The sequence below is a fragment of the Chenopodium quinoa genome, unplaced genomic scaffold (genome assembly GCF_001683475.1).
Source record: "Chenopodium quinoa cultivar QQ74 unplaced genomic scaffold, ASM168347v1, whole genome shotgun sequence".
NCBI classification, from domain to species: Eukaryota; Viridiplantae; Streptophyta; class Magnoliopsida; order Caryophyllales; family Amaranthaceae; genus Chenopodium; species Chenopodium quinoa.
The window spans coordinates 2,526,042-2,553,786 of NW_018743212.1; the positions used below are offsets into that span (position 1 = coordinate 2,526,042).

A 27,745-nucleotide genomic window follows, 5' to 3' on the forward strand; every position below is an offset into this window, starting at 1 on the left:
GGGGAGGGACGGCGAGGGTGAGGGGAGGGATTTTGGTGGGGTGGCTAGTTGTTCCGGTGGTGGGGAGGGTGGTGGTATGGTGGTGTGGTGGTAGCTAGGGAATGGAATGGAAATACGTAAGGGGGGTGGGGAATCAACTTGGAGGGATTTGGGGGAATGGAGAGGGTAAAGGGAATGGGAAAAATAGCCTAACAACAACAACAAAGGGAATGATTCCTGTTGATTCCCATTCCCTTTGATGAATACCCCCAACCAAATGGCCCCTAAGAACTTTCAAGCACTTTATATATTGTATTAATAAAATGAATAATAACATGATATGATTGACAACCCTAATTCATATCGTATTCTATCCGTTATAAGAAGTATAATAAAAATCTACATAGATTACAAAATTTCTACCTTATAAACCCACCCAAATATAATTTTGATGAATTGACATAAATATATATTAATTATATGAGTTCATGATCTAGTTGTTAAGATTGAGGGTATGTGTACAATATATTACGAAATTATAATTAAAAACTCCATCCCCACCCTTTTTTGTAATTTGTATTGTCCTTGCTCATTCGCCAAAATAAATAAATTAATGACATGCATATATAGGGTTGGACCCAAAAGAAATTGTTGTCCCATGGTCGGTAAATTTTGTTGCATTCAACAAAGTTATAGTTCAATCATAATATTTTCTTCAATATTATGTTGGCAACTTGCTGCTTTGACTCCCTGCAACTTTTCCTTCTCTGATGTAGGCAATTCGCAAACTATGAAACTATTACGGATTATATCTTTATATCTTTTCAAACTTGCTCGACAAAAAAAATTGGAAATAAAGTATATACATATTTTCAAACTTTTGAGTTGCATGCTACAATATTGACCTGAATTAACTTAGTAATTTAGTATCATTAGTCATTGAGTTGGTGCTTATTTTATTGGAGTTCATTTGAAAGATTTCATATTTTATTAGATGGATGTTTAGCAATTGACTTAGTCTATGCATGATAAGTTTCAAATATATGTACTTCAATGCACACATTATGTTTGTACCCCTGTGTCATTTTTATAGGGTATATATGGTCATACATGGACAATTACTGAATTACACAATAGAAATAATAAATATAGGGATTGTTGAGATATTTTGGGTTTGTTCTTTCACAACAAACTTCCTGCTAGATACTTCCTGTATTATTACTACATTATATATACTCGTATCTTCTTTTTCTGTAACTTAACACCTCATAATCAATAAACACAAATTAATTTTCCTCCAATTTCTCGATCTCGTTCTTCATTTTCTCTGCCATCTTGTAAAGAGATTGATGTGAAGATAATAATATTCACAAAGCAAGTGATTATTCAGCGTAATTACGATTTGATAGGGTGATTTGGTGAATATGAAGAGATTTGGTAAAGAAATTATAGTACATACGTAATTTTTTTTTTTTTTTTTTTTTTTTTATTTTTTTATTTTTTTTTTGCGGTTGTTATTTAATTAAATTTTATGCATTTAGTACCTATGCTTTTAGAAAAGATCAATGCAAGGAAGGCTATGTATTAAACTTTGCAAATATGGATACAAAGTTAAGATAACCTTGTTTAATATAACCCTAATATATATATATGTATATATATATAAAGTTGTTTACTACTAACCCATCTAAACATTGTAGAAAATAAAATAATTGGTAAAAGGTTATATTATGTATATACCACTATTGTATTGAGAGATAAGTAGGGCTAATGTCGTAGATTATTTTGTTAATACGTCCGTAGTTTTCAATCATGTTTTCTTCTCTCTGATCCCACTTCATTCATTTGTTGAGGGTGATAAATTGAGTAAAACCATAAAGAGACCTTATTCGTAATTTTTATTATCTAAAAAAAAGTATACTACTCATACATATACAAAAACTTATGAAGTAACTTAAATACAAAAACAACATAACATACACCTTAAAATAAAATTCAGAGGCCTTCATTTTATTGATTTCAGAATAAAATTAAAGAATGTTGTGTAACAATTAATTTCTTCAAAAGTTGAGAGTGAGGGATAATTCAAGTGGTTAGAGTTTCTCTCCCGATTCTAGGAGATCTTGAGATCGATTCTCATCACCCGCCTTGGTGGCTCTCTAAAACAACAAAAAAAAAAAATATTCCAAAAGTCTATACATGTTTCTAGGGAAAAATAAATAAATAATAAACTATATGTTCACACTCTTCACCTTAAGCGCATGGCAAAACTTGATCATATCATCCTTAACAATAGTGCTTGGATGACATATATATATATATACTCAGGTAAGGCTGGCGGAGCTCGGGGCGTGCCGCGTGCTAACCCCGGCAACATTCACCTCCATGGTGCAGCGACCTGTGCCACCACTCTTGGGGATGTTAGTACACGGGCTAGATTTTGAAGGCGGTACTGGACCCTTAGGCAACGACGCTAATAATAACGTTTTTTGATCTTTTTTCAATGGTCTTATAGCTTCAACTTCATCAAAACTCGTTACCAAAAATATGAACATTATTGTAAGCATTACAACATAACATCCTCTTCTTTGAGCAAAACCCATGTTTATTATATATCACTAAACTCGAAAGTGTATTAATGTGGTAGGGAAAATTGTTGTACGAGTTTCGATTTCTCGGTACGATTGGTCGTAGGAATGGATGGTGATATGCTTTGAGTATATGTAGTAGCGGCATATATATATACTGCACGGAATGGTACTAGTTATAAAATGAATGAATGAATGGGAATGGATGGCATTGACTTTTCTGTCAAAATGTAGGAAGTGGTTGACTATTGTTTAGGAGGGTGTTTGAATTGACAAGTTTGAAATATACAAACTGGAATTAATCAAACTGTACGACTCACCATCATACACGGTTAGATTGATTAATAATCCTATGTACTACGAGTACATAAAAAAAATCCAACATACGGATCTGAGTAACGTACTCTCTCATACAGTAGTATACTTCGTATGTATTGTTCCTTTTAAAAAAAATTGCTCGGAAGAAGATTAGGATTTCACCTGCTTAGGTTGATAATCGAACCTCTCTCACATGAGCAGAAGGAGGGTCTCTATTTCTCTAACCACTAGAACAATCTTAATTCTCGTACATACATTTTTAATGAGGTAAATAAAAAGAAGCGATATATTAGTTATATTTGTTCATTAAAATTTGAAAGGGGCTGGTTGATTGTATTATGTTCACATATAGTAAGTGGTAAGTATTGATATATACAACTAAAAAGTTATGTTTCTCATAAAACGTAATTTTCACCAACTTTTGGCCGGTGAAAATTCCAACATAGTTAGATGAAAAGAAATGTGCGGCAGTGTTATAACATGTACAAGTGTTGTATGTACTAAAAGGTGTTGTATGGACTATTAACAGGTCGGTAAAAAAAGAGATAAAAAGCAAGGAAGGAAACAATCGAGTAGTTGAACTACGGGTACAAATTCAAACCAATAACTATAACAAGGATGCTAATAAGCTACTCCAGTTTAGGCCCTAAACTCGTCTTTAGGGAGATAACATTATTGTATGTGTATCCGAAATTTGAGATGGATATTCGTCTATATTGATTATACATCTATACTACTATTTAATATAAACCTTTTACAAAATAGATACATAAACGGAACATAGAGGGGAGGGGACCGCTAGGATCGTTGACACCCAAATGCTACATTAATAAAAAAAAATTTAGGTAAAAATGTTTTAAACATTTTTGATAGTAGGTAAAGTCTTTTACTTGATCTTTAAAAGCTTGAATGAAAATTTTGTTCTTCGAAAATTATTTTCTAGTTTTGCCTCATATTAGAACCAATTGTACTATTTTTTTAAAAGAAAAGTCAAAGGTGCAAATTGTACAGGTTGACAACTAGACTCAAATTTGAATCATTTGTTGATTACATAGTGTGTTAGAGCTTAATCAAGAACTCAAACGTGCTCCCCACTCTTTCATACTTGGTTTTTTTAGGGTAGTTGGGCATAATCTCGAATAATTAGTTGGTGTATCCCTTCATTTGTACCTAGTTACTAACAAATACATGTAGTCTCGTCTAATTAGTTGGTGTACTCCATTCATTTGTAACTAGTTATCACATACATGTCCCGATTACATGTAAGTTATTTTATTTTATTTTATTTTATTTTTACAACAAACGCGTAAGTTATTATGCAGTAATAAGATTTGATATTAAAAATGCCCCTTGTTACAGATTGACAACTTAGACCCTCTTCCCGTCACTAATTATATACGACGTCATATTAGGAATTCCAATAAGAAACCAGTAGCAATATAAACTTTATCCGAACATCGTAAAATAGTACTTTGGATATGTAGCCTGAGATAGACGGAATTGAATAAAATTATGTGGGAATACAAAAAGTAGAAAACTTAATTACTAGACTTGGTAAGGTTTAAATGAATTTGGTTGAACAATATAGGGAGCCAATGTAAGTTCATAAAGACAGTTTATTTTTCAACACTATATACTCCTGGCTGGCTTTTCTTGTTTTGACCGTTCTTTCAAGAGCAACTGTGCATCACAATAATATTGGTTGTAGAAAACTTGGAGCAAATTAAATCAAAAAGGGAGAAATTGGACAAAGCTTAAGATTACAAAATTCTGACTGAACATCAAAATTCTTTTTGCAGAAGCTTTATTTGACTACATTGAGTCATTGAGTACAAATTTATGCTACAAACTAACAATGTTGTTCTTGATTTCACATCTGTACAAGGTTGATTTTACCAGTAAACTGAAACAAGAAGACTTGTTGCGATTCAAGACCCGACAATTTCAATGCCAGAAAAACAGTGTTATACTATTGCCAAATTTAAAAAAGTATCAGTCTGTCTTCGGATATCTGCTGACTCATTCATACCCCTGCTTTCAACCAGCAGAAACTTAAAAATCAATGCTATGCTGTCAAATAGGAAAATTGATGGTACAAATTCAGGGGCGATAACAGTCAGCCGAAGAGCCCCAGAAAATCAAGCCAAAGACCATAATGTTCAAAAAATGCTATTTGGACCAGGTCACTACCTGAAATTGACCCGACCATTTAGGCTCGATCACATTGATCAGCGTTGGACCACTTCAGGTAGAAATCCTCCAAGGAGATGCAACTCTGAGAAGCCTAAACCATGTTCTTCAATGCAAGTACCAACTACTAACCTGTGAATTCTGAAAAGATGAGATATTGGGATACTAATCTACGTAGTATACCAAAAACTTACAAAAACATCAGAAGATAGCGAAGCCTGATGCTTACATCTGCTCCTGTACAACAACTATAGTTATATAGCAGTAGATATGGAATATAAAATAGATTTGATCAGTAGATCATAAATAGATTCCCCTTTTGTTCTGTTAACTCAGTACCTGCAAAAAATTGAGGCACATTTTATAGTGAATACGAGTATAAGAGTGCTGGATGAACAAGTACCTAGGAAACAGATATCATATATCTGAGAGTTCTAATCAGAATCATTCTACTTCCACCAAAACTTTACAAGAATATGAAACTTTTCCAAAGGTTAGATTCTGCTATTTTCAGTTACTTAGTAGATCTTTGATCGAGATTGCAATAACAGGCATAGAGCTGCAGCACAACCATCATCCCACAACTACAATGTATACAATAACCATTTTCTAGCCTATGCTTGCTAAGAACAAAGTATTAACAAACCACAAACCTATGGAATAGGAGATAATAGTGGCAATGTATAGATCAACTAAAGAAGGTTTAAAGACGAAATATTAAAGCCATGAACTTTAAAGTTTTAGTCTTGACTCTTGATATAAGTTCTGAAAGATATTGTTGATCCAAAATATTAATATCAAGTAATCGAATTGGATCTTATCTCACCTGCTATCTACAGAGAATGTTCCTGTCAATCGCAATTGAGCTCTTCGTCTAAGGACCAGCTCTGTATATAGCTGGAATTCCTATGACAAAACTACATGGGAGCGAGAATCAATCGGTTTTAGATGTGGGGTGGGTGCCATGTGGAAAGTGCTAAACCTTCAAAAAGGAAAGATTTTAATCATTACTGTGCCAGGATCATATCAAATTAAAGAAGGCAGATCATACATGAGAACTTGACACATTAATTATATATCAGAAATGGTAAACCAAAACCAGATACAACAAAGAGCACAGATTAAAGAGAAGGCTAAACCTTCAAAAAGGAAAGATTGTACTCATTACTGTCCCAGGATCATGCAACAAAGATCGATCTTACAAAGAAAGAGCAGCCTGCAGCTTCTCTTTTAGATTCTCAGCACCACCATTCTGAGTTCTGATGGTAAATGTATGAATGATCTTGTTATCTGTTGTGGAAACATTGGCTTCAGGAGCGAGGACTTGATTATCCCTAAGTGTCTTTACAACAGTTGAAGCAGGATGAAGATCCAAAGGGAAACTGACATGCACGAGTGCATCATCTTGCCCTGCCTGAAAATCAATTTCAGGGATAGCCACGTGCTTTTGCTTTGGATTAGCCATCTCCTTTTCAGCTTCGAGCATCTTAACCTTCATTTGAAGATCTGTAATATAAGAAATAGCATCACCAAGGAGCGAAGCTTTGTCCATCTTAGAAATGTTGGGGACAACGGCTCTCAATGCATAGAAACGTTGGTTAAGCTTCTCTCTTCTCTGTCTTTCTGCTTCAACATGGTTCAATGGTTCTTCTCTTCCATTAGCAGGTTTTCTACCCCTCTTTCTTGGTTTAGGCTGCAACAAAAGTTCTTCTTTAGTCGGCTCTACGCCAGGAGTTTGGGCTTCGGGATTCAAACCACCAAAATTGATCTCTGAAACCAACTTCTTGCCACTATCTTCACTAACACACCCATTAGCCGATGACCCATAAGTGTGCTTAGCACCTACATTACTTCCACCAACATGAGATTCTGCAGAAAATGCAGCATCATCTTCCAACTTTGGAGCAAAATTCAAGTTGGTCGATGGTGGTTTTGATCCACTGAGGCTAAGCTCACAGCCAAAAATTTTAGGAAACGCCTTAGCCTGTACAGATTGAGGTACACCAAAGATATGCTTCACCACTTGCAACAGATTCTGCTCCTCCAAGACCATTTTAATAGAACCCAACTCTAATACTCCAGCTTTCACAGGCACAAACACAACCGTCTGACATTTAGCTGATTTAGCTAAATGAGCCCGAGATTGGTAGTGATTTGAGCAGGCACTACCATCCGAAACCCAAATCGGTCTGCCAGACGTTAAACAGTTGGCAGGACCCATAGAAGAGTCTAACCAAAACCAATAATACATTGAAGTGAGATACAGCATCTCAATATCTGATACTTTATCCAAAGTGGCAACAAAATTATTCTCCTCTGATTTCCTAAAGCAAGCATGTAATTTCTCAAGAACCCTCTTCTTTGCCTCATCTTTCTTACCAATCTCTCCATTACCCTCAACCAATTTACCCTCCCCACCATCTCCCCTCTCCCCGGCAACAACCACCTTCGGGTCTTGGCAATGCCCATCACCCCAAATCAACACTGACCTACCATCCTTCTTAGAACTAACAATCTTCCACAATATTGCATAATTCCAATTAGAACCATCAACAATTTGGCATAGCCCTTGCTGAAGATTCAGCATACCACCATCACTACTTCCTGTATCATTAAAATCACTCGGAAATTCTTCACAAAATCTAGACATCAGAAATTTACATGCCTCAACTCCCACCACATCTTCCAGCATAACCTTATCCTCATCATTAATCTCACAATTTACACCCATTTTCCACTAACCCAGGAATCAAAATCTCAAAATTAAAGCTAATTACCAATCTGGGTTCCTCTCAATTCATATCAAACCTCAACAAATCACAAAAAATCGATCTGGGTTTCTCAAAATTACTAACATAATCAAAAACCCAGTTCAATAATCAACAAACCTAAGCATAAATCAAGCTCAAAATGATCTTTACAACACTATCTAAGAGTACAAGATAGATTATATACCTGGGTAGTAAATGCAACAGCAGAAACCCCAAATTCAGCAGAAACTACCACAAATTATTGAACAAAAAAAGGTCCTTGAAACAAGAGCTAGGGTTTTAAAAAGATTGAGTCTTTACTACTAGAACTTCAGTAAAGTTCCAGGGTTTTTGGGGCTCCAGATAATGGTTTTTTTTTTTTTTTTGGGTTTTCTTTAATTAAAAATTTGGTTGTTTTTCAGCTTAAAGCAGAGGAAAAAAAAAGGTAGAGCAGGAGCACGAGGTACAGGTTGAACAGTTAAAAAACACAAGAATTTGTGCATCTTGTGAAGTGAAGGTGTAAAGTTACGTGTAAGAATAGCAACTTAATAGAAAAGCCATTAGAGAAGAGAGAGAAAATATAACAGGATAATGTAATGTCCTGGGACCTGGGGAAGGTTGGAGGATATGATTTCGTTTAATTATTCAATTCAACTAAAGAAAAATATATGAAGAGATACTATAGCTATTAATTTGAGTTGTTTTTGTGATGTTAATTAATTAATCTGTGTTGTTTACTGATTAGTGAATCTTTATTTGTTATTGTATTCTATCCACTTGGTAGTTTTGAGTAGAGGTGTAAAACCACACCGATCTGATCCGATTCGAAACTGACCCGAAAAAATATTCGATTCAGATTTTGACTCGCGTGGACACAATAATATAACATGACTCAACTTTAAAATTTGAATCGATCCGATCCTATCTCACCGAACCCAATTCGGACATCCGAATTGACACTTTTAATTTGTCGCATTAATATTAAAATAACAGACTTAATAGTGTGTTATCTTTGAACTTATTCTGATTTATTTCAAACAAAATAAGATCTATTGAAACAAAATAAGTTTTGATAATATAAGTTCAAATACGTTAAAATTATTTGGAAAAAAAACTTATACCCTCCAAATTTATTTACTACTTATTTGATATTTGAACCTTTCGTCATTCTTTTTTCCCCTCTAAATATTATGGAGTACAAAGTTAATTTGACGATCAAGTTAAATCGTATATGTATAATTGCACTCATAATATATCATTACATCATTACTATTTACTAATACACCAAATTCCATTAGAACGTCCTAAAATGGGTGACCTCTTTGAAATTTCTTGTGTTGCACCTTTTTCTACCCATATTGCCATGAGGGAGATTAATGTTTTCATTTTTTAAATGTAAGAGAGATTATAGGAGATAATACAAGTTGATATCCTATGTTCACAAAACTTGTTAATATCAAGGCTAATTTTGTAAATTTAGCAGCCGCACCCCCTATCTCTCCCCTCTATCACCACCGCACAATCACTAGTACCACTTGCCGCACCACCGCACAACCATTAGCTTCACTTGCCGACCACCGCATCACTAGCACCACCAGCCGACCACCGCATGACCATTAGCACCACCATTCGACCGCCACACCACCGGCACGAGCGAATCCCTTTCCCTAAGGGGTTAGTATAGGCCCAATTTTCATAATTTGCTACTAAGGTGTCTTTTGTTTGCCGGCCGGCCGATTTAGAGCCGCGAAGGTGGTCGATGTTGGCCATGGCCATGGGAGGGGAGGAGAGAGAAGGAAATAGTGGCCATGGGAATAGAGAAGAGGGAAGGAAATAATGTCCATGTGAGGGGAGGAGAGAGAAAAATTGGTGATATAAACATGTTTTTGTTAATATAGGATATCAGGGTTTTGCCCAGATTCTAGCCTGTTAAAGTTGTTGTTCATGCAATCAAATCGTTGAAGTTATTATTGTTCTTGCAATTAGATCTGAACGGCACTAACATTTTGCTTCTATTGGAGTTTCAAGTAATGAAGTTTACTACTTCGTTCATCCCAGGAATTGATAATTCATCATGAAGGCAACAAGCAGAGATTCTGCAAATTCTGTTAAATCAGGTGTACCTTCAAGGTTATTTCTACCTCATTTAGAGAGCTTCAAACGAGAAAGCAAATAGCCTTGAATACTTCTACCGACTTTCTAAGGTTACAAGAACACCCTGTCTATAGTAGACTTTGCAATGGTATTGATTGGTTCAGTTAACATCGCACACAATAATCTACTATAACTCTGAGGAGGAGATAGTAAACCATAAATAGACGATTTAAGGAAGAAAATCAAAACCTCGTCTGAAACATGTGTACTTTAACTTATGATTATAGAACAAAGAATAATTATACAATTAAACTTTCTCCTATTGTAGTTTATTTGGAAAGAGCAGTCTCTAGCTTCTCCTTAAGATTCTCAGCCCCTTCAGTTTGAGCTTGGATTTTGAATGTATGAACCATTTTATCATCTGCTGTACTAACATTGGCCTCTAGTGCGACAAGTTGATGTTCCCTCAAAGTTCTTACAACTTTAGAAACAGGGTGATCATCAAGAGGGAAACTAACATGAACAAGTGCATCATCTTGCCTTGCCTGAAAATCAATCTCTGGGAGAGGAAGTTCCTCCTGCTTGGGATTAGCAGCCTCCTTTTCAGCCTCAAGCGCACTGATCTTAGTTTGGAGATCGTTAATATATGAAATGGCATCAAGAAGAAGTGACGCCTTATCCATCTTAGAGATATTTGGGACAACAGCTCTCAATGCATAAAACCGTTGGTTAAGCTTCTCTCGTCTTTGTCTTTCTGCTAAGACATGGCTCATTGCTTCTTCTCTCCCACTAGCGGGTCTCCTAACTGGTCTCTTACGTGCTCTTAGCTCAGCAGCATGCAACAAAAACTCTTTGCTAGCCTCATCTAATGCAGGGAAATCAGTCTCTGGATTTGAACCCCCAAAATTGATCTCTGAAAAGAGTTTCTTGTCACCGTGTTCACCATGCTTTCCATTAGAAGGTGACACAAATATATTCTTAGGACCTATATCATTCCCAGCAACATGAGATTCTGCAGAAAATGAGGCGTCATCTTCCTTCTTTGGAGCAAAACTTATGTTCATTGAGCGTGGTCTAGAACCACTACCAAGACTAAGATCACGCCCAAAAACTTTAGGGGAAGCTCTGGCCGGAAAAGAATGTGATTCACCAAATACAGTCTTCACCATTTGCACCAAACTATGCTCTTCCATAACAGTTCTCACAGAACCCAACTCTAAAACTCCAGTTTTCACAGGCACAAACACAACTGTCTGAAACATAGCTGATTTCGCTAAGTGTGCACGCGATTGGTAATGATCTAAACAACTTCTAACATCCGAAACCCAAATTGGCCTGCCACTAGTAAAGGATTTCGCAGGACCCAAAGAAGAGTCCAACCGAAACCAATAATACATAGATGTAAGATACAACATCTCAACATCTGATACTTTATCCAATGTTGCAGCAAAATTATCCTCCACTGATCCCCCAAAACAAGCATGTAGCTTCTCAAGAACCCTCTTTTTGGCCTCATTTTTACCAAATTTCCCATTCCCACCATCTACACTCTCTCTAGCTAACACCGCCTTCGGATCCCGGCAATGCCCATCCCCCCAAATCAACACTGTCTTACCATTTTTAGAGCTAGCAATTTGCCAAAAGATTGCATAATTCCAACTAGATCCATCAACAATTTGACATAACCCTTGTTGCAAATTCAAAATATCACCTGGTGGATTAAATTCTGACAGAGAATCATCACATGCTGTTGACATCAAGAAATTATATGCATCTTTCCCAACAACAGCTTCCACCATAACTTTTTCTTCCTCTTTCAACACATAATTTTGACCCATTTTCTCTAAACCCACAAAATTATTTCCACACTAATTGACCCAATGATCAATTGGGTCCCTATAAATTCACAAAAAATTCAACTGGGTATCTTCAAATTTGCAAATTTATCAAATCCCAGATAGTATTATGCCGAATTAAGCACTCAAAATGAGCTTAATTTCAGAACATTCAAAATAGATTAGGGGAAAATTGAAAAATTACCTGGGTAATAACATGAAAATGATCTGCAGATTCAGCTTTAAAGCTACCATGAATTCTAGAAAAAGAGGGTTTTTGACTAATTTTAGATCTAAGATGAACTAGGGTTTCAAAATCTGAAATTGCAACTCGTTTACTTCATTCCCTCTTTTTTAAGTAACTTTGTTTTCTTTTGTCCCTCTTAAGCCGGTTAATTTAGGATTCTTTTCTTCCCTTGATTTAAAAAAAAAAAAAAATTAAAAAAAAAAAAAAAAGTCATAGCACATTTGCACCACGAGTCCACGAGGTCCACAAGACCACAACACGGTGATGAAACAGTAAAATTGGTCTTCCATTTTTACTCCCATCTGTTTCAAATGATGTAACTTTAATTACTCGTATAATCGTATTACTCATTGTATATTATGGAGTTCCTTCGAATTCTGTGACAAAATTTGTAAAAATTCAATATTATAGTAACTATGTATTGAGACGAATCTAATAATTTCCGACATAATTTGTTGTATACATTAATGAGAATCACTATTAGTCAAAGTTTACAAAGTTAAACCATAAAAATAGAAATGAGAACTATATAGTGGAATAGAGGAGTAAATCAAACTCTAAATTTGCTCGCTATTGACTTGACCTAGTTGTAGGCTAATTGCTTAGAACCAGATTATTTGGAACAAGTATGAAATTGACTCACGTGAACCTGACTCAAAACTAAACCGAATTGTATCAGATAATCGTTATTGACTTGATCTGCTTTTAACCTAAAATCTTGGGCCAGACGAATATTGGGCTTGATGATGCATGCAATGGTTGGGCTTGATGCGAAGCCCCATATAGCATTTGCAACATACAAGTAATTGGATAGCCATGGTTTGGCTTTAAAAACCAATGCTGGATTCAATGATATATGTTGGTCACTTAATGTAAATGTGGTCCCTAATTGACAAACGAAGCCAATTTTATATGACCGTATACAAGTATATCATTATACGCAAAAGAATAATACTAATGTATTTATTCTCTTCATCTCAAAATATGGAGTTGACGCGAATATAAAATGTATTTTACATGCATGTTGTTATTTGTCAATGGTTAACTACGAAAATCTAGCTTCGTTAACCAATTTGGTGGACGAGTATGCGCGTACTCCATTTGTTTGGAACTAAACATAGATATTATTACCCAATTTCCTTTTATGGTAGTTGAAATAGATTGCAAGTAGTTCATCAGAATCATCACTTCATATTTCATAATCTCACATACTCGGATAGTCGGATCCGTACTACACTACTACGTGCTACATACCCGTACACATTCATTTATTTAGTACTTATATAATTTGATGTGTACATATTATTTGCATGATTCATGCATTGCTTAACCTGCCACTGGAGGACTAGTAACGATACCATCCGAATCAACGAATACGAAAACCCGATAACAATTGTAGTCATATGGCCTCCATATTTTATCTCAAACAATGGGATCGACAAGAGGATTCTCTTGCTTAATTATTTCAGCTGCTTCTTCTCCATTCTTTCCAACCAATTCCGGCCAGCTTAGCTTCCCTGCAAAATCATATAATTTGTCATAATACAGAATACATAAAGACTTGATTCGATCTCTAGAAATTTACACTATATAGTGACAAAGATCAACAAGTTTTATTGCTCTAGGAAATTACGTACGTTATGTTATGTTACATACATGGCCTTAATTTATTCATATCATCATGTAACATGTAGGTGTACTAATTTTATTAATAGTACAAGCATATAATATAAAAGTACTATATCATAATGAATATTGCGTGCAATTAAATTAAGTGTAGTATAAATCTTACCAGGCGGGCATAAATCAGATTCCATCTTTTTTTTTTCTTTCTCTTTCTCTAGTTGATGTTTTGTTGGTAAATTGTTTGATTGCTTGTGTTGGTACAACAACGAAAACAGTTGAATTTATAGACGAGTCACATTTCATTAGTTCCGTACCAGAAAATTCAAAATTGTTATCTGCTCCTTAATACAAGATTACATGTACATTGACAAGGCCGGCCATCGTTTTCTCGTGCGTTCCTCGCGATCCCATGCCAAAAAATTAAAAATGTAGCAAAAGCGTGGGATAAGAATTGTGTGGTTGAGGTAGGGAGTATATTTATTTATTTTACAAACTATGAAGGACGGATAATAATTACTCTATCCATTTAGCCTTATTAGGTTTATCACCACTCATACCATAGTCCATACCATGCTTGTCGTCCTTGTAGAGAAATAAGAAAAGATATTAAGAGAAGTTGTGCTATTCTCATAAACTTGGAAAGTATATACAAGTATAACATTTACAAGCTAAAGTAATATGCTAGAAGTCAGCATATTTCAGTTACAAGAATATAATTCTAGCTCAATTATAGGAGAATAATCCTTAAGATAATTACAATATATTCAAGGATTGATAATTGACATAGTCAATCCTTATCACGCCCCGTCAAAATGGTCGGCAAGCAATAAAGACCAATTTTGCGGATCAACTTGGTGAACGTAGTTCTTGGTAGCGGTTTTGTTAATGCATCAGCAAGTTGATCATCGGTAGAGATGTAAGCCACTCGGAGCTGACTAGATTGAACATTTTTGCGTACAAAATGATAGTCCAAGCCTAGATGCTTCATTTTCGAGTGAAAAACAGGATTGACACTAACATAGGTTGCTACGGCATTGTCACAATAGATCACAGGCTGTTGTGTTAACTTTAGACCGAGCTCTAGAAATAAGTTACGTATCCATAGGATTTCTACTAAACCATTTGCTACGGCTCTATACTCGGCTTCAGTGGAGTAACGAGCCCGAGTACCTTGCTTCTTAGATGTCCAAGATATGGGATTTTTGCCAAGGTAAACAATGTAGGTTGTTGTATGTGGAAATCTAATCATCCTTATCCCAAGCCCAATCCGCATTAGAGTAAGCATGTAATGTAAGAGGAGGGACTTTGTGTAAAAGAAATCCCATGTAGGAAGTCCCACTGAGGTAGCTTAGAAGGCGTCGTAGAGATTGCATAAGTGTGGTCTTCGGTTGGAGCATATATTGAGCCAGCTTATTCACGGTGAAGGCAATGTCGGGCCGCGTAAGACTCAAGTATTGTAGACTGCCAATCAATGTTCTATATTCAGTAGGATCTGTTAACAATTTACTATGCATTGTTAAAGGAGAATGACTTGCCAATGGAGTAGCAACAGGTTTAGCATCTTCCATATTTGCTTTACACAAAATATCATTAATATACTTCCTCTGACTTAAAAATAACCTATTTGAGTGAGGTATGACCTCAACTCCAAGAAAGTAAGACAAGTCACCGAGGTCTTTTAGCGAGAAACGAGATGAGAGCTTTTGCAAAAATCTTTCAAGGAATTTAGGATCATTACTTGTAACAATAATGTCATCTACATAAACCAACAAGTAAATAATTGAACCATTAGTATGTAGAGTGAACAAAGAAGAGTCTAACACTGTTTTTTTGAACCCCAAAGTAATCAAATGTTGTCGTAATTCTTGGTACCAAGCCTTTGGGGCTTGTTTCAAGCCATAAAGAGAGTTTTGTTTAATTTGCACACATAATTTGGATATTGTGGATCAGCAAAACCTGGAGGTTGTATAGTGTAGACTTCATCAGTGAGAGTACCTTGTAAAAAGGCATTGTTAATGTCTGGTTGTCGTAAAGGCCACCCTTGAGTGACTGCAAGAGAGAGGATAAGACGAACCGTGGCTGGTTTGACTACGGGATTAAATGTCTCACTATAGTCAACACTCGAACGTTAATTAAACCCCCTCGCCACATACCGAGCCTTGTATTGAATAATATTCCCATCCTTATCCTTCTTAATTCGAAAAATCCATTACAACCAACAACAGTATGTGATGATGAGGGGGGAACAAGATCCCAAGTTTTATGAATTAACGCTAAAATTTTCTCACCCATTGCTTTGCACCACACCGGACTTTTTAGTGCTTGTGCTATGGTTTTTGGTTCTATTTCCTTAACCTCTGCATTCAAATTAGTTTTACTAATTGGTTTTCGAATGCCGTTTTAGTCTTATGGTCATTGTATGTGTTGGTTGAGGACAAGTGGCAGTATTTGAGGGTGAGGGTTGTGTAGGGGAGTTAGATTGTGAGGAGGGACTACTGTCCATGTCATTGAATGACAATATTGGAGAATTTTGTGAGCTTGATAAATTTGGTAGGCTTTGTTTATTTGAGACAGTGAGAGAATTTGGAGTGGGGATCGGAGTGAAGTAGCGAAAATAGGTGGTGTTGGTTCATGAGTAGGCTTGGTAATAATAGGTAGGGAAATTTGACACTATATATTCTTCGATTAAAATTGGAAGAGAATGTTTAGGTTGTACTAAGTCAGAAAAAGGAAATTTGTGCTCAACAAAATGAACATGCCGTGATGTGAATAATTTGTGTGTTTTAATATCAAGACAATAACAAGCACTTTGAGTAGAAGAGTACCCAATGAAGACACATGGAGTCGATTTCGGTTCTAGTTTGTGCTTAGTATAAGGTTTTAACCAAGGATAGAAAAGACACCCAAAACTCCTTAACTTATAGTAATTAGGCTTAATCCCAAATAACTTTGAGTAAGGTGACTCATTCTTTAAAATAGGTGTGGGTAGACGATTTATCAAATATGCGATCGTAACACACGCATTTGACCAATATTCTAGAGGCATATTTGCATGAGTAAAGAGGGAAAGAAATGTCTAGATTATATGTTTATGACGTCTCTTAGAAAAACCATTATGTTGGGGAGTGTGAGGTGGAGTGGTTAGTCTCGAAATCCCATCAACGGCCAAATAGTCATTTAATGCTTCGTACTCACCCCCATTGTCAGAGTATAATGTGATAAGAGGAAGTTGAAAATATTTTTCCACCAAGGCTTTGAATCGGATGAAAATATTTTAGTGTCTGATCTTTGTTTCAAAGGGTATAGCCAAATATACATGGTATAATGATCAACAAAAATCACATAATATTTGTATATCCATCGTGGGAATAGATGGGAGCAGTCCACAAGTCGGTATAAATGTATTGAAGAGGTGAGGAAAAGGATATAGAAGAGACAGAAAATGGTAATTGATGACTCTTATTGCAAGCACAAGAATTGTAGTCCAAGGTAGAGATGCTAGAGACATTTAGATTGTTTGAGGAAATAAATTGTCTAAATACTCTTTGTGATGGATGCCCTAAGCGATGGTGCCAATCAAGTGAATTAGGTTTAATGCTCGTGAAAACTTGAGGTGGGGTGGGTTTGATTCTCCCGATCTTACTGGACCCTGGAGAAGACATACCCCGATTTTGAGATCCTTTATAAGAAAAGATGTTGGTAGGAACTCTATGGATGCATTCACTACAAGAATACAACTTTATTCCGACGGAAAAAATCCGTCGGAAACATCGGAAATTCCGTCGGAAAACGGTCTTCCGACGGAATTCCGTCGGAATTAGTCTGTCGCAAAACCATTCGTAGGAAATTTGACCTTTTCCGATGGAATTTCCATCGGAAGACTAGTTTCCGACGGAATTTTCGACGGATATAAGTCTGTCGGCGTTGTTTTTGACTTTAATTGAAAACCCGTCGCAATTTTCCGACGGAAATTTCCGTCGGAAGAGGTATATTCTGACGGAAAATTCCGTCGCAAAAATCAATAAAAAAAAAATAAAAAAAAAACCAGCTCCACCCCACCCACCCTGTCCAAACCTCCACCACCCCATTCAAACCTCCCACACCCCACCCACCCACCCACCCCTAACCAGACCCCCACCCTGTCGAGCCACCACCACCCCACCTAACCAACCCCCTAACCCACCCACCCAGAAAAACGAAAAAAAAAATACCAAATCGAAAAAAAAAACGTAAAATCCAAAACAAAAATCCGAAACAAAAATTCCCACAAAAACAAGATCTAAAAATAAGAGAAACAAGTTATATCCAGAATATCACTAAAAATAAAAATAAAATCAACCACAAAAAATTGAAGGAATTAGATAGATACACAATTATCTCATAAAATTTATAACCTAATATTACAATTACTTAAAAATTAACCATAATCAAAAATTTATTAAAAAAAAAAAACTAGATCTACAATTAAAACAAGATCTACAATACTTGATGTTGTCGTTGTTGTTGCTGTGCAATTGATATTGTTGTTGTCGGTGTTCTTGTGGCCGCCTGAGAGTTGTTGCACGGTGGTTGTTGTACGGCGGTGGTTCTACTCTTCTTTGTTGTTGTCGTTGTTGATTGTGGGTGATGGTGTTGGTGATGGCGTGGTGGTTGTCATGGTAGAAGAAAGAGGGGAAGAAAATAGAGGAAAGAAGGAGAAGAAAGATGCGGGTAGAGAATAGAGGAAAGAAGGAGAAGAAAATAGAGGAAGAAGGAAAAGAAAATAGAGGAAAGAAGGAGAGGAAAGAGGGCTAACCAGGAGGAGAGAGAAAGAGAAGAAAGGAAAGAAAGAGGAGAGGAAAGTGGCGGACAAGGAGGAGAGAGAAAGAGAAGAGAGGAAAGAAAGAGAAAGAGAGGGGAAAAAGAAAAGGGGCGGCTCCCACAAAGAAAAGGGTTAGGGTTTGGTTTTTAAAAAATTTCAAATTTTTTTAAAATATGTTCCGACGGAAAAATCCGTCGGAAATTATCGAGGGATTATTTTTCCGCCGGAAATGACCTTTTCCGTCGGAAAGAACAAATATTCCGACGGATTTAAAATCCGTCAGAAATTTCCGACGGATTTACGACGGGTTGCTTGAATTCGACGGAAAAGTACGACGGGTTGCTTGAATTCGTCGGAACCAGTCCGTCGGAATTCGGCTGTTTTCTTGTAGTGATTATTCTCAATACAAAATTGAGAGATGGAAATGATATTATGAGCTATGGAAAGAACATAAAGAACATTATTCAGTTTGAGAGAAAAGGATGAATGTGAAAAAGAAAGAGAACCAATGTGAGAAATTTTTAAACCTGTACCATCACCAATGATTAATTCCTCAGTGTCGTTGTAGGGAGAATGCACAGCCAAATTGTTGAGGTCATTTGTGACATGGTGGGATGCACCATCGTCAAGAAGCCATGTAGATAGAGAGGGGGAGATACTAACATTTGCAGTAAGTGCTTGTGGTTGGGCCATTGGAGGAGGAGGATAGGGCTTTAGGATCAAAGAATCTGATACCATGTATAAAAATAAGAAAAGATATTCAGAGAAGTTGTGTTATTCTCATTGACTTGGAAAGTATATATAACATTTACAAGCTAAAGTAATACGCTAGAAGTCAGCATATTTCAGTTACAAGAATATAATTATAGCTCAATTATAGGAGAATAATCCCTAATATAATTACAATTTATTTAAGGATTGATATTGGCATTATCAATCCTTATGATCAGTCCTATCATAACAAAATTTTGAAGGAAAATTTGTCAATCCCTTTGTTTCTTAAAGATTGCCTAACTGCAAATTATTGGGTCAAAATTTTGAACCTTTGACAATGGATTTCACTTTATTTATAGAAATTAAAATAGTAATTGATAGAGTTTTGAGAAAGAGAATGTTGGAAAGCTTAAAGAGAATAGTGGAAACCTTAATTGTATTGATAAGTAAACAAGAGTATATATAGTATGCATGAGTAAGCAATAAAATATGACTAGGTACATTTGCTTGAGAGTTAGGGATATCTTTGACAATCAACCTAAAGAGTAAATCTAAGGGATTACACAATAAACAATAATGATGTTATTATCCTTTACAGTAATGTGTACGTAAATAAAGATGTTTACAGCTTAAGACACGTCTTAGGGACTGGAAAAATACACTGGCTTAATAGTAAGACGCGATACGTCATGGTTTTATGCAAGACAGATAGAGGTCTAGATATATAAAAACACATAGGAAACTTTGAATCATTAGTATAAAAAATTAAAAATAAATGATCATACATTCATAATATACAATACATATAGACGAAGTAACTATGGCACTAGTTACATTATTCAGCACAACTGCTATGAATTAAGTAGCTTAATTAATTAACCCGTCATAGGAGGACGAACAACGAGTCCATTACAATCGACCCAAACCCAAACCCGATCACACCTAAAATTTTCAATTACAGCAGTTCCATCTGGTAAAACTGTTGCTTCAATCACATTTGGATTTTCTTTCTTTATAATTTCAGCAGCTTCCTTCCCATTTTCTCCAACTAGTTCAGGCCACACATTTTTCCCTTCAAAGTTACATGTGACAAACATCGTTACATTCTTGTTCATCAACAATATTGTGCGTACGTATAATTATTTGAAATAATAAAATTTTGCAAATTTGAATTATAAATCGATAGATCGAAAAGTTGGATTATTACCTGGGCATTCTGAAGACATCTTTCTCGATCTAATTTTATTTTCTTCTTCGATAATATGTTAGTATCCTCGTTTAATCAAATTCTCGAGCTTAATAAAGGGGGTATATATAGACTTGATTATGCACATGGATAATGGCTAATGCTAAAGTTGCGTGGAGTAAAGGAAATGATGATGTGCTGCCATTGTCAAAGTTTGAATCATGATTTTTTTTGGTCAATGATCTTAATTAATAATTACGTACTTGCTTTTATAAAATCATCGATCTATTAGCATATTACCAACTTTGATGCATACAAATGATTTATTAAGTTGATTTGTTATTGGTTCTAATTATTATATCATCCAAGATTTTGATTAATCTGTTTTTAAATAAAAGTTATGAGGGACATGTTGAGAAATTCAATTCGACACCAAAGTCCTTATCTACTAACTCATATACTAGAGATTAAATTGCATTTTCTTGCTGCTATGAATGATAGTGAGCTTTTGCCTAATTTTAAGATCAATTACATATTGAATCCATTTTTCTATAAATTATGTCAACGACTTTCTTGTTTATCAATTTGCATGACATTTCTTTAGACAATTAAAATGTTTTATCTATAATTATAATGAATTATTTCTTGGGCATTCTATTAGTGACATATGTTGCAAATTATAGATAGAGAGATGAGAGAGGGAAAAAACTTTTTATGTTTTTAATCCATTCAAAAATGTACGTTCTACATAGCAACATACCACGTATATATATGGTGCAAAACTAAGCTAAAAATAAGGATATAGTACTATGATTATGCCTAACATTAATCCACTAAACCTATTACGACTCCACTTACACAAAAAGACTAATTACCGAGGATATCATATTCCTATATATTACGATTTAACTAACCACTAACAATCAAGGTTGCACAAGAGCGGGTACTGATACGAATACGGGTACGAAATGAATACGGGAAAACGTCTATCTCAAAATAAGGGACACGGGTACGGAATGTTAAAATTCATATAATATATTTAAAAAAAAAAAAAAGAATTTGACCATATATTTGTCATTTCATCCTCTCATTAGATCATACTTTATCATATTAACAATGAGGTATATATGAAAGCACCCATATTATTTAACAATTATCTTATTTATCTTATTTTACTTAAATTTTCTCATTAAAAAAAAAATTTAAATGACCCATATAATAGTAGGATATGGTCTGAGATGTATCGTCGTGTGTCCCACGAGTATTGGTGTCTGACACGGTGTTTGACACGGACACGGTAGTTGAATGAAGTATCCATGTAACCTAGGTAACAATATGAAGCAAATATTCCAAGAACATCTTCCTCTGATTTTATGTTCTTCTTCTTTGATAATTAGTTAATACTCTTTCTCAATTAAATGCTCGGGTTAATTAAGGCGGTATATATTTACTTGATTATGCACAAAGATAATGCAAAATTAAAGTTGCGTGGAATAAAGGAAACGATGTGCTGCCTCGATCACCTTAGCTGCCATTGTCAAAGTTTGAATTAGACACTTCTTTGGTCAACTATCTAACGTATTTGATGTTTTTATTAAACGATCTATTATCCAATAACCATATTATATTGGTTATATACAAATGATTGTTTAAGTAAATCACCTCACAATTGCCGGCTTTGCCGCATCTCAATTCTCAGTAGTTATAATAGTTTTTTTTTTTTTCTTGAGGATTGAGATGCGGCAATTGTGAGGTGATTTCCTATATTGCAATGCAATACCAATACGTAAATTATTCTTGATGGGTTCAATATAAGACCAAAATGTATGTTCATGTATGTGGATGTCTAGCACTCTAGCTACTTGTTTAATTTAATGTCGACTAAAGTATATATCGATCGTGGTGGTATCTACAACGGATATCCTAGCTAGTATTGAGTTTGGCTTATATCATCAATTTTTGGCTTCTTATAGACCAAAATCACGTGTACATAACGATACCAACGGCACCAAGAAGGTTGTATAGATATTAGATCACTAGAAACTTATTGTTGCATTAAAACTTGATTTGCATATATACATTGACCTTTCACACCTTAGCTTTCTATAAACTCGAATTTCACTCTTTAACTTAATATAATGAGCTAGAGATGAGAAATGTGAATATAGTTAAAAAAAATAAATATAAAAGGTGTATACAGGAATTAAATGAACTTAACATGCATTATAAAACAATAATACATGCAGTACAAATCAAAGTCACTTAAGTTTTTGTTACATAAAAGCCTCAAAGCATTATTAAATCATTACAGTATTATTATATGGATAACGAACTTTATTGTACATAATTATTTGTTGTACATAATTCGGTAGCACAAATAAAATGATTAAAAGGATACATCAATAATCGTAAAACAACTTAAATTATTACATACATGTGTGTAATTTTGCATACGTTATAAAGTACAGAGTATTATTTTTATGCATCGACATAAAACAAGTTAACCGATCATAGGAGGGCGAACCACATTGCCATGACAATCAACCCAAATCCAAACTCGATCACACCTGAAGTCTAGGATAACTGGTGTTCCATCTTTTAGAACGGTAGTCTGAGTTACATTGTGATTCTCTTCCCTTATAATTTCAGCAGCTTTCTCCCCATTTTTCCCAACTAGTTCTGGCCACACATTCTTCCCTATAAATAAAAACAATAAAATTACAAGTTAATACGTATTAACGTATATATCAACAAAATTGTATGATTAAAGTATTCAATGTAAAGTGTAAAATTTTTGCAAGTTTAGATAAAAACTCATCATTAAGAAGCTAAGTTACCTGGGCATTCGGATGACATCTTTCTCGAGTTTTCGCTTTGTTTTGTCTTAATCTTCTTCTTCTTCGATGATCGATTAGTATATACGTACCCTTAAACTCCTAGGTTTTGAGGCTCTATATATATACATGATAACATGAAGAACTTGATAAAACACTTAAATTTGTAATAAAGTAAGGTTGCGTGAAGTAATTAAAAGATGACTTAAATTAAGCTAGCTGCTATTGTCAAACTTTGAATTTAGAAACTTGTTCAATCACACGATGTATAAGGGAAAAAAAAAAAAAAATCTCACGATGTATAGCTTCCGCTTCTCACGGAAATAATATAATTATTATAGAAGCTTGTAATTATCTTTACACGTTTGAAGTAGTAAGCATTTTTGTGTCAACAAATTGACATAAAAAATAAGCATACTTCTTTCATTTTGACTTTTAACACTATTCATCCGTATTTTAGAGTTCAGACCATTATTTGCTATTTATACATAATGAAACACATGGTTACATTTGAATTTCGTTAGAATTGTCAATATATAAATTATCAATTTTATAGCTTTTATAATTACACAGTTGAAAATATTATGGGTCAAAATTGCACGTTTTGATATATATGTAGTAAAAAAAAACCAACTAAAAAATCGGAGGAAATATGGAGTAAAAGGATATGTGCTTAGGTTAGATTTAAGATATGGTCAAATATTAGGAATATTTACAAAATATTCCCTAGATCATCATCATCATCACCATCATCTATTACAATTATTGTTACATATATTTTTATGAGATGCTAAGGTGATGTCGGTGATGATGTTAATGTCATAAGTTCATAACTTATAATGCTGATAAACTTTTCAATGAAGTACGGAGTATTTCGACCACTAATCCGTACTAATTAAATTCCACAATATCAAGAGTTGACTATATTGGAGGAGAGTATAAAGGGTTATATAAGTTTGATATCGCATATATTCTTTGGCATCACGAAAGATTTGACTATAATTTAAGTATTTACTTAGGCAAAGGGAAATGTAATGAATTGAGATGCATGGGAAATTAAATTTAGATGAAAATTAAGGGATAGTTTTATAATGACTATAATAATTTGGTAGTTACTAATTTGTGTAACGTTTTAATTTTATCACGATAATGCAATTCTAATACTCCTTCCGTTCTTGAAAATTTGACTTACTTTGCATTTGCACGGTCTCCAATGAACATCTTTGGCCATTAATAATTTCGGCTATGTATAAGTAAAAATTTTAAAAAGTTGATATTTGAAAAATTTATCATTAGGGGAATTTAATAAGATCAAACTTGTTAATTTATTTTGATTGTATAAATCATAAAATGTGGTCAAAGTTATTATATTTTGACCACATGAATAGTAAGTGAGTTGAACTTTTATGAACGGAAATAGTACTAAATCTACATCATTTATTTTATTTTTGCAATGATGATGATTTAATTCATAGTTACAACATATAATGTATTACCTTTCCAATTCCTCTAATCCACCCCCTCTTGCATTTTCATGATCCCTCAAAAACTTCAAGCATTTTTATAAGATGTTTTAGCTAAAATTCTCTCGTCTTTATATTATGTTGGTTTTTCAAAAATTATACACTTAATTCGTCTCAAGTTCCTTGTTCTATTTTCCTAAAAAAATTTAATATATATTCCTTTGATAATCTTTCACTTAACACTAATGAGGTCACATACTTACTCCATTCAATTTATATCCTAGTACTTGTTCACATTCTTAAATTGTGTGTCATTTGTTTAGAAATTTAGTAAATTAAGAAAAGGAAGTATATTCGGAGTAGTTGGACGGCCTGTCTCTCTACTTCTCTACTCTAACTTTTTCCATGGCTGAAACTACTTTCTTTTGCCAAAATATTTAAGCGCGTTTATTATATATACCACTTTAAAAAAAAAAAAAAAAATCCTTTACATAGATTTCTTGAATTTGTGAATTGAAATAATGCTAGGTGTGACATTAATGACGTACTACACGATTAGAGAAATTAAGAAAAGGTAAAAAGATTATCTTCTACTAAGATTTTTAGTGACATTGATACTCTAATGAATTTCCGCTGAATAACTTCAAGTTTCCGCTGATAACGTAAAATTGGCTTAGGGTTGGGACATTTCGGCTTACTAGTTTATAGAGCACCTTTTTCATCATTTACTAAAAAACACTTTCATTAAAGCATCTAATAAATATTAAGTGTATATAAGAAAGTCACTAAGTATAATGATATATAGATGGAATTTGATTCGAAATCAAGGGCAGCACCTCAAATATTTTGCTAATTTAAGTAGCCAACATAGACATTTTTTTTTTTGACACCAAGTAACCAACATATACATTAATAATACATAGAAGCAAGAAAATTTAGGGTGAGATCAATAGATCATTATATATGTAGAACAAAAATAACACTGCCAAAGCTTTTTCACATACACTCGCATACATTATAATGCTCTATAACATTACATTTGCATGTGTTTCAATTTTATTTTACATAAAACATAAAAGGCCTCGGGGCAATTATTTTATTATACAAATAAACGTATATATAGTACATTAACAAGCTGGAACCCCCGAGGCTAGATCAAGTATTAGTAGTAACATGGCTTAACCGATTTTAGGAGTACGGAGCACAACATCGTATGAATTGACCCAAACCCAAACCCGATCACACCTAAAGTCTTTTGTAGTAGGAGTTCCATCAAGTAAAACGATCGCTTGCACGTAAGGATTCTCTCTTTCTATTGTTGCAGCAGCCTCATGCCCATTTCTCCCTACTAGTTCTGGCCACTCATTCTTCCCTACGCACAATAATTACAATAATTTAAAAAGATCATTAATTGCAATAATAAGAAATTAATACAATGATATAAATTTGAAATTGTAGCTTATAAGAAATTAAAGCTATATGTAAACGTATTAGATACCTTGGCATTCAGACATCTTTCTTTGTTAATCGGATGTATGTTCTAATTTGCGTTCTTCTTTATTTGATTTTTTTTTTTTTTTCGTGAATATAATCTTCAAATTTTTTGGTGAGTTTTTAGGCTAAAGGAGTACATCTATATATACTTGAGTAAGCTTAAGCTACAATTTTCCAAATTATATTTAATAATATTTGTGGTCGTTGTTAGCAACTTTGATACACAATATATACGGAAGCTTAAATTGCCAATGTGAATAACGATCTTTTGAATAAAGTATATAAGATTAAGAATGGAGGTTCCCATGTAATTTTGGTCAACTTTGGCATGCATCATATAATATTGCTTCATTTTATTGATTTCAATTGACTGTTCATACGTGAATTTTTGCATTCGTGTTTGAGATAATAATGAGTTGGATTATATTGATGTACAGCTAACTAGCTAGCATTAGACCCGCTCAGATTTTCATTTTTATATTTTTTGAAAATAAAATTACACTAAGATTAGCGTACGTAGTCTTATCTCAATACTAAATCCTACTTTATCAAGAGAAATAAACAAAGAGAATTTATTATCTTAAAAAAGATTTATATTCTGATGGATTTGACGATGGTAATGCATAAGTTATGTATGGTTGAAGTTGTACGAGTGTGAGAAAGATATAGCATGATAAGGAAAGGTTATTAATGACAATGAAATATAGATTGCATTGTGTATTAGCTAAAGATCGATTGATCATGGGTATGTTCGGCAAGGTAATTGTGTGAGTAGATGTTAATCATGACTCGTGAGTGGACAATTAAGCTGTTAACTAGTATTTGTTATTAGAGGCATGTAATTGTCAAAGTACTCGTAGTTGTTTAGTGAAGGTCCTCAGCACGCAGCTGTTGAATATTAAAATAAATAAATATTAGTAAAAAGCTCTAGTTTATTTCTTGTATCCGAGGCATCTATCATCTATTAACTATTACTAACACAAAATGTTGCTAAAGTCATCACTGTCCACATGTCACGCACATAATAAATTTTTTCCCACCTAAATGCAAGGATGATGTAATTTTTTTTTTTTTTTTTTTTTTTTGGGAGCTACCATATTTAACAATTTTGAAATTTGAATATTAGAAGTTTCTACATTACAACTATAATCTATCAATTTATCTTTAAAAAATGAAACAATTGTAAATAGCACACTAATAAATGGACTCCTACATTGAAATATGTATTAGGCGACATTGAACATGTATTATATCATAATTTTGATGAAAATCTAAAACTATAAAATTACAAATATTTTTGTACAAGGTGCATAATTCTTAAATTTACAAATTATAAAAATGGATTTTATATAAACTGTGCATAATTCTTAATTAAATACTAGTAAGAACCTCTTAGTAAGCATATGTTAGTTACTACTAGTATTACTCCTATTAATGTAAGGTGCTTGAACTTATATATGATTAACTATTCCATGGAAATCCTTTATTAATTTACTATGTATTTTTAAAAGAGCTCACCATTGATCAACAATGGTGAACATTGCGCTAGTTATCAACTGATATCGCTCATTGCAAAATGATAAAATAAGAAACAATGATACTCCATACGTGTTTTGTTGATATATA

At 34.1% G+C, this 27,745-nt stretch overlaps 3 protein-coding genes and 1 long non-coding RNA gene across 4 annotated transcripts; all 4 read right to left on the reverse strand.

Moving 5' to 3' along the window:
- Nucleotides 1-2,072: 2,072 nt before the first annotated feature.
- LOC110734613 lies at nt 2,073-2,582 on the reverse strand. Its single transcript, XM_021914774.1, has 2 exons — nt 2,346-2,582; nt 2,073-2,138 (listed from the first exon to the last, which is right to left on the reverse strand). Exons 1-2 carry the CDS (start codon nt 2,580-2,582, stop codon nt 2,073-2,075), a joined length of 303 nt encoding a protein of 100 aa, XP_021770466.1.
- A 3,482-nt stretch (nt 2,583-6,064) lies between these two features.
- LOC110734388 (transcription factor bHLH3-like) lies at nt 6,065-8,455 on the reverse strand. Its single transcript, XM_021914524.1, has one exon. The coding sequence runs from the start codon at nt 7,804-7,806 to the stop codon at nt 6,274-6,276; it is 1,533 nt and encodes a 510-aa protein (XP_021770216.1). The 5' UTR covers nt 7,807-8,455; the 3' UTR covers nt 6,065-6,273.
- Nucleotides 8,456-10,147: 1,692 nt separating this feature from the next.
- LOC110734389 (transcription factor bHLH3-like) lies at nt 10,148-12,302 on the reverse strand. The gene has a single exon (XM_021914525.1). The coding sequence runs from the start codon at nt 11,755-11,757 to the stop codon at nt 10,249-10,251; it is 1,509 nt and encodes a 502-aa protein (XP_021770217.1). The 5' UTR covers nt 11,758-12,302; the 3' UTR covers nt 10,148-10,248.
- An 858-nt stretch (nt 12,303-13,160) lies between these two features.
- Nucleotides 13,161-14,122, reverse strand: LOC110734390. The gene is made up of 2 exons (XR_002513802.1): nt 13,794-14,122; nt 13,161-13,518 (listed from the first exon to the last, which is right to left on the reverse strand). It is a non-coding gene; the product is annotated as an uncharacterized LOC110734390 (long non-coding RNA).
- Between the last annotated feature and the right edge of the window lie 13,623 nt (nt 14,123-27,745).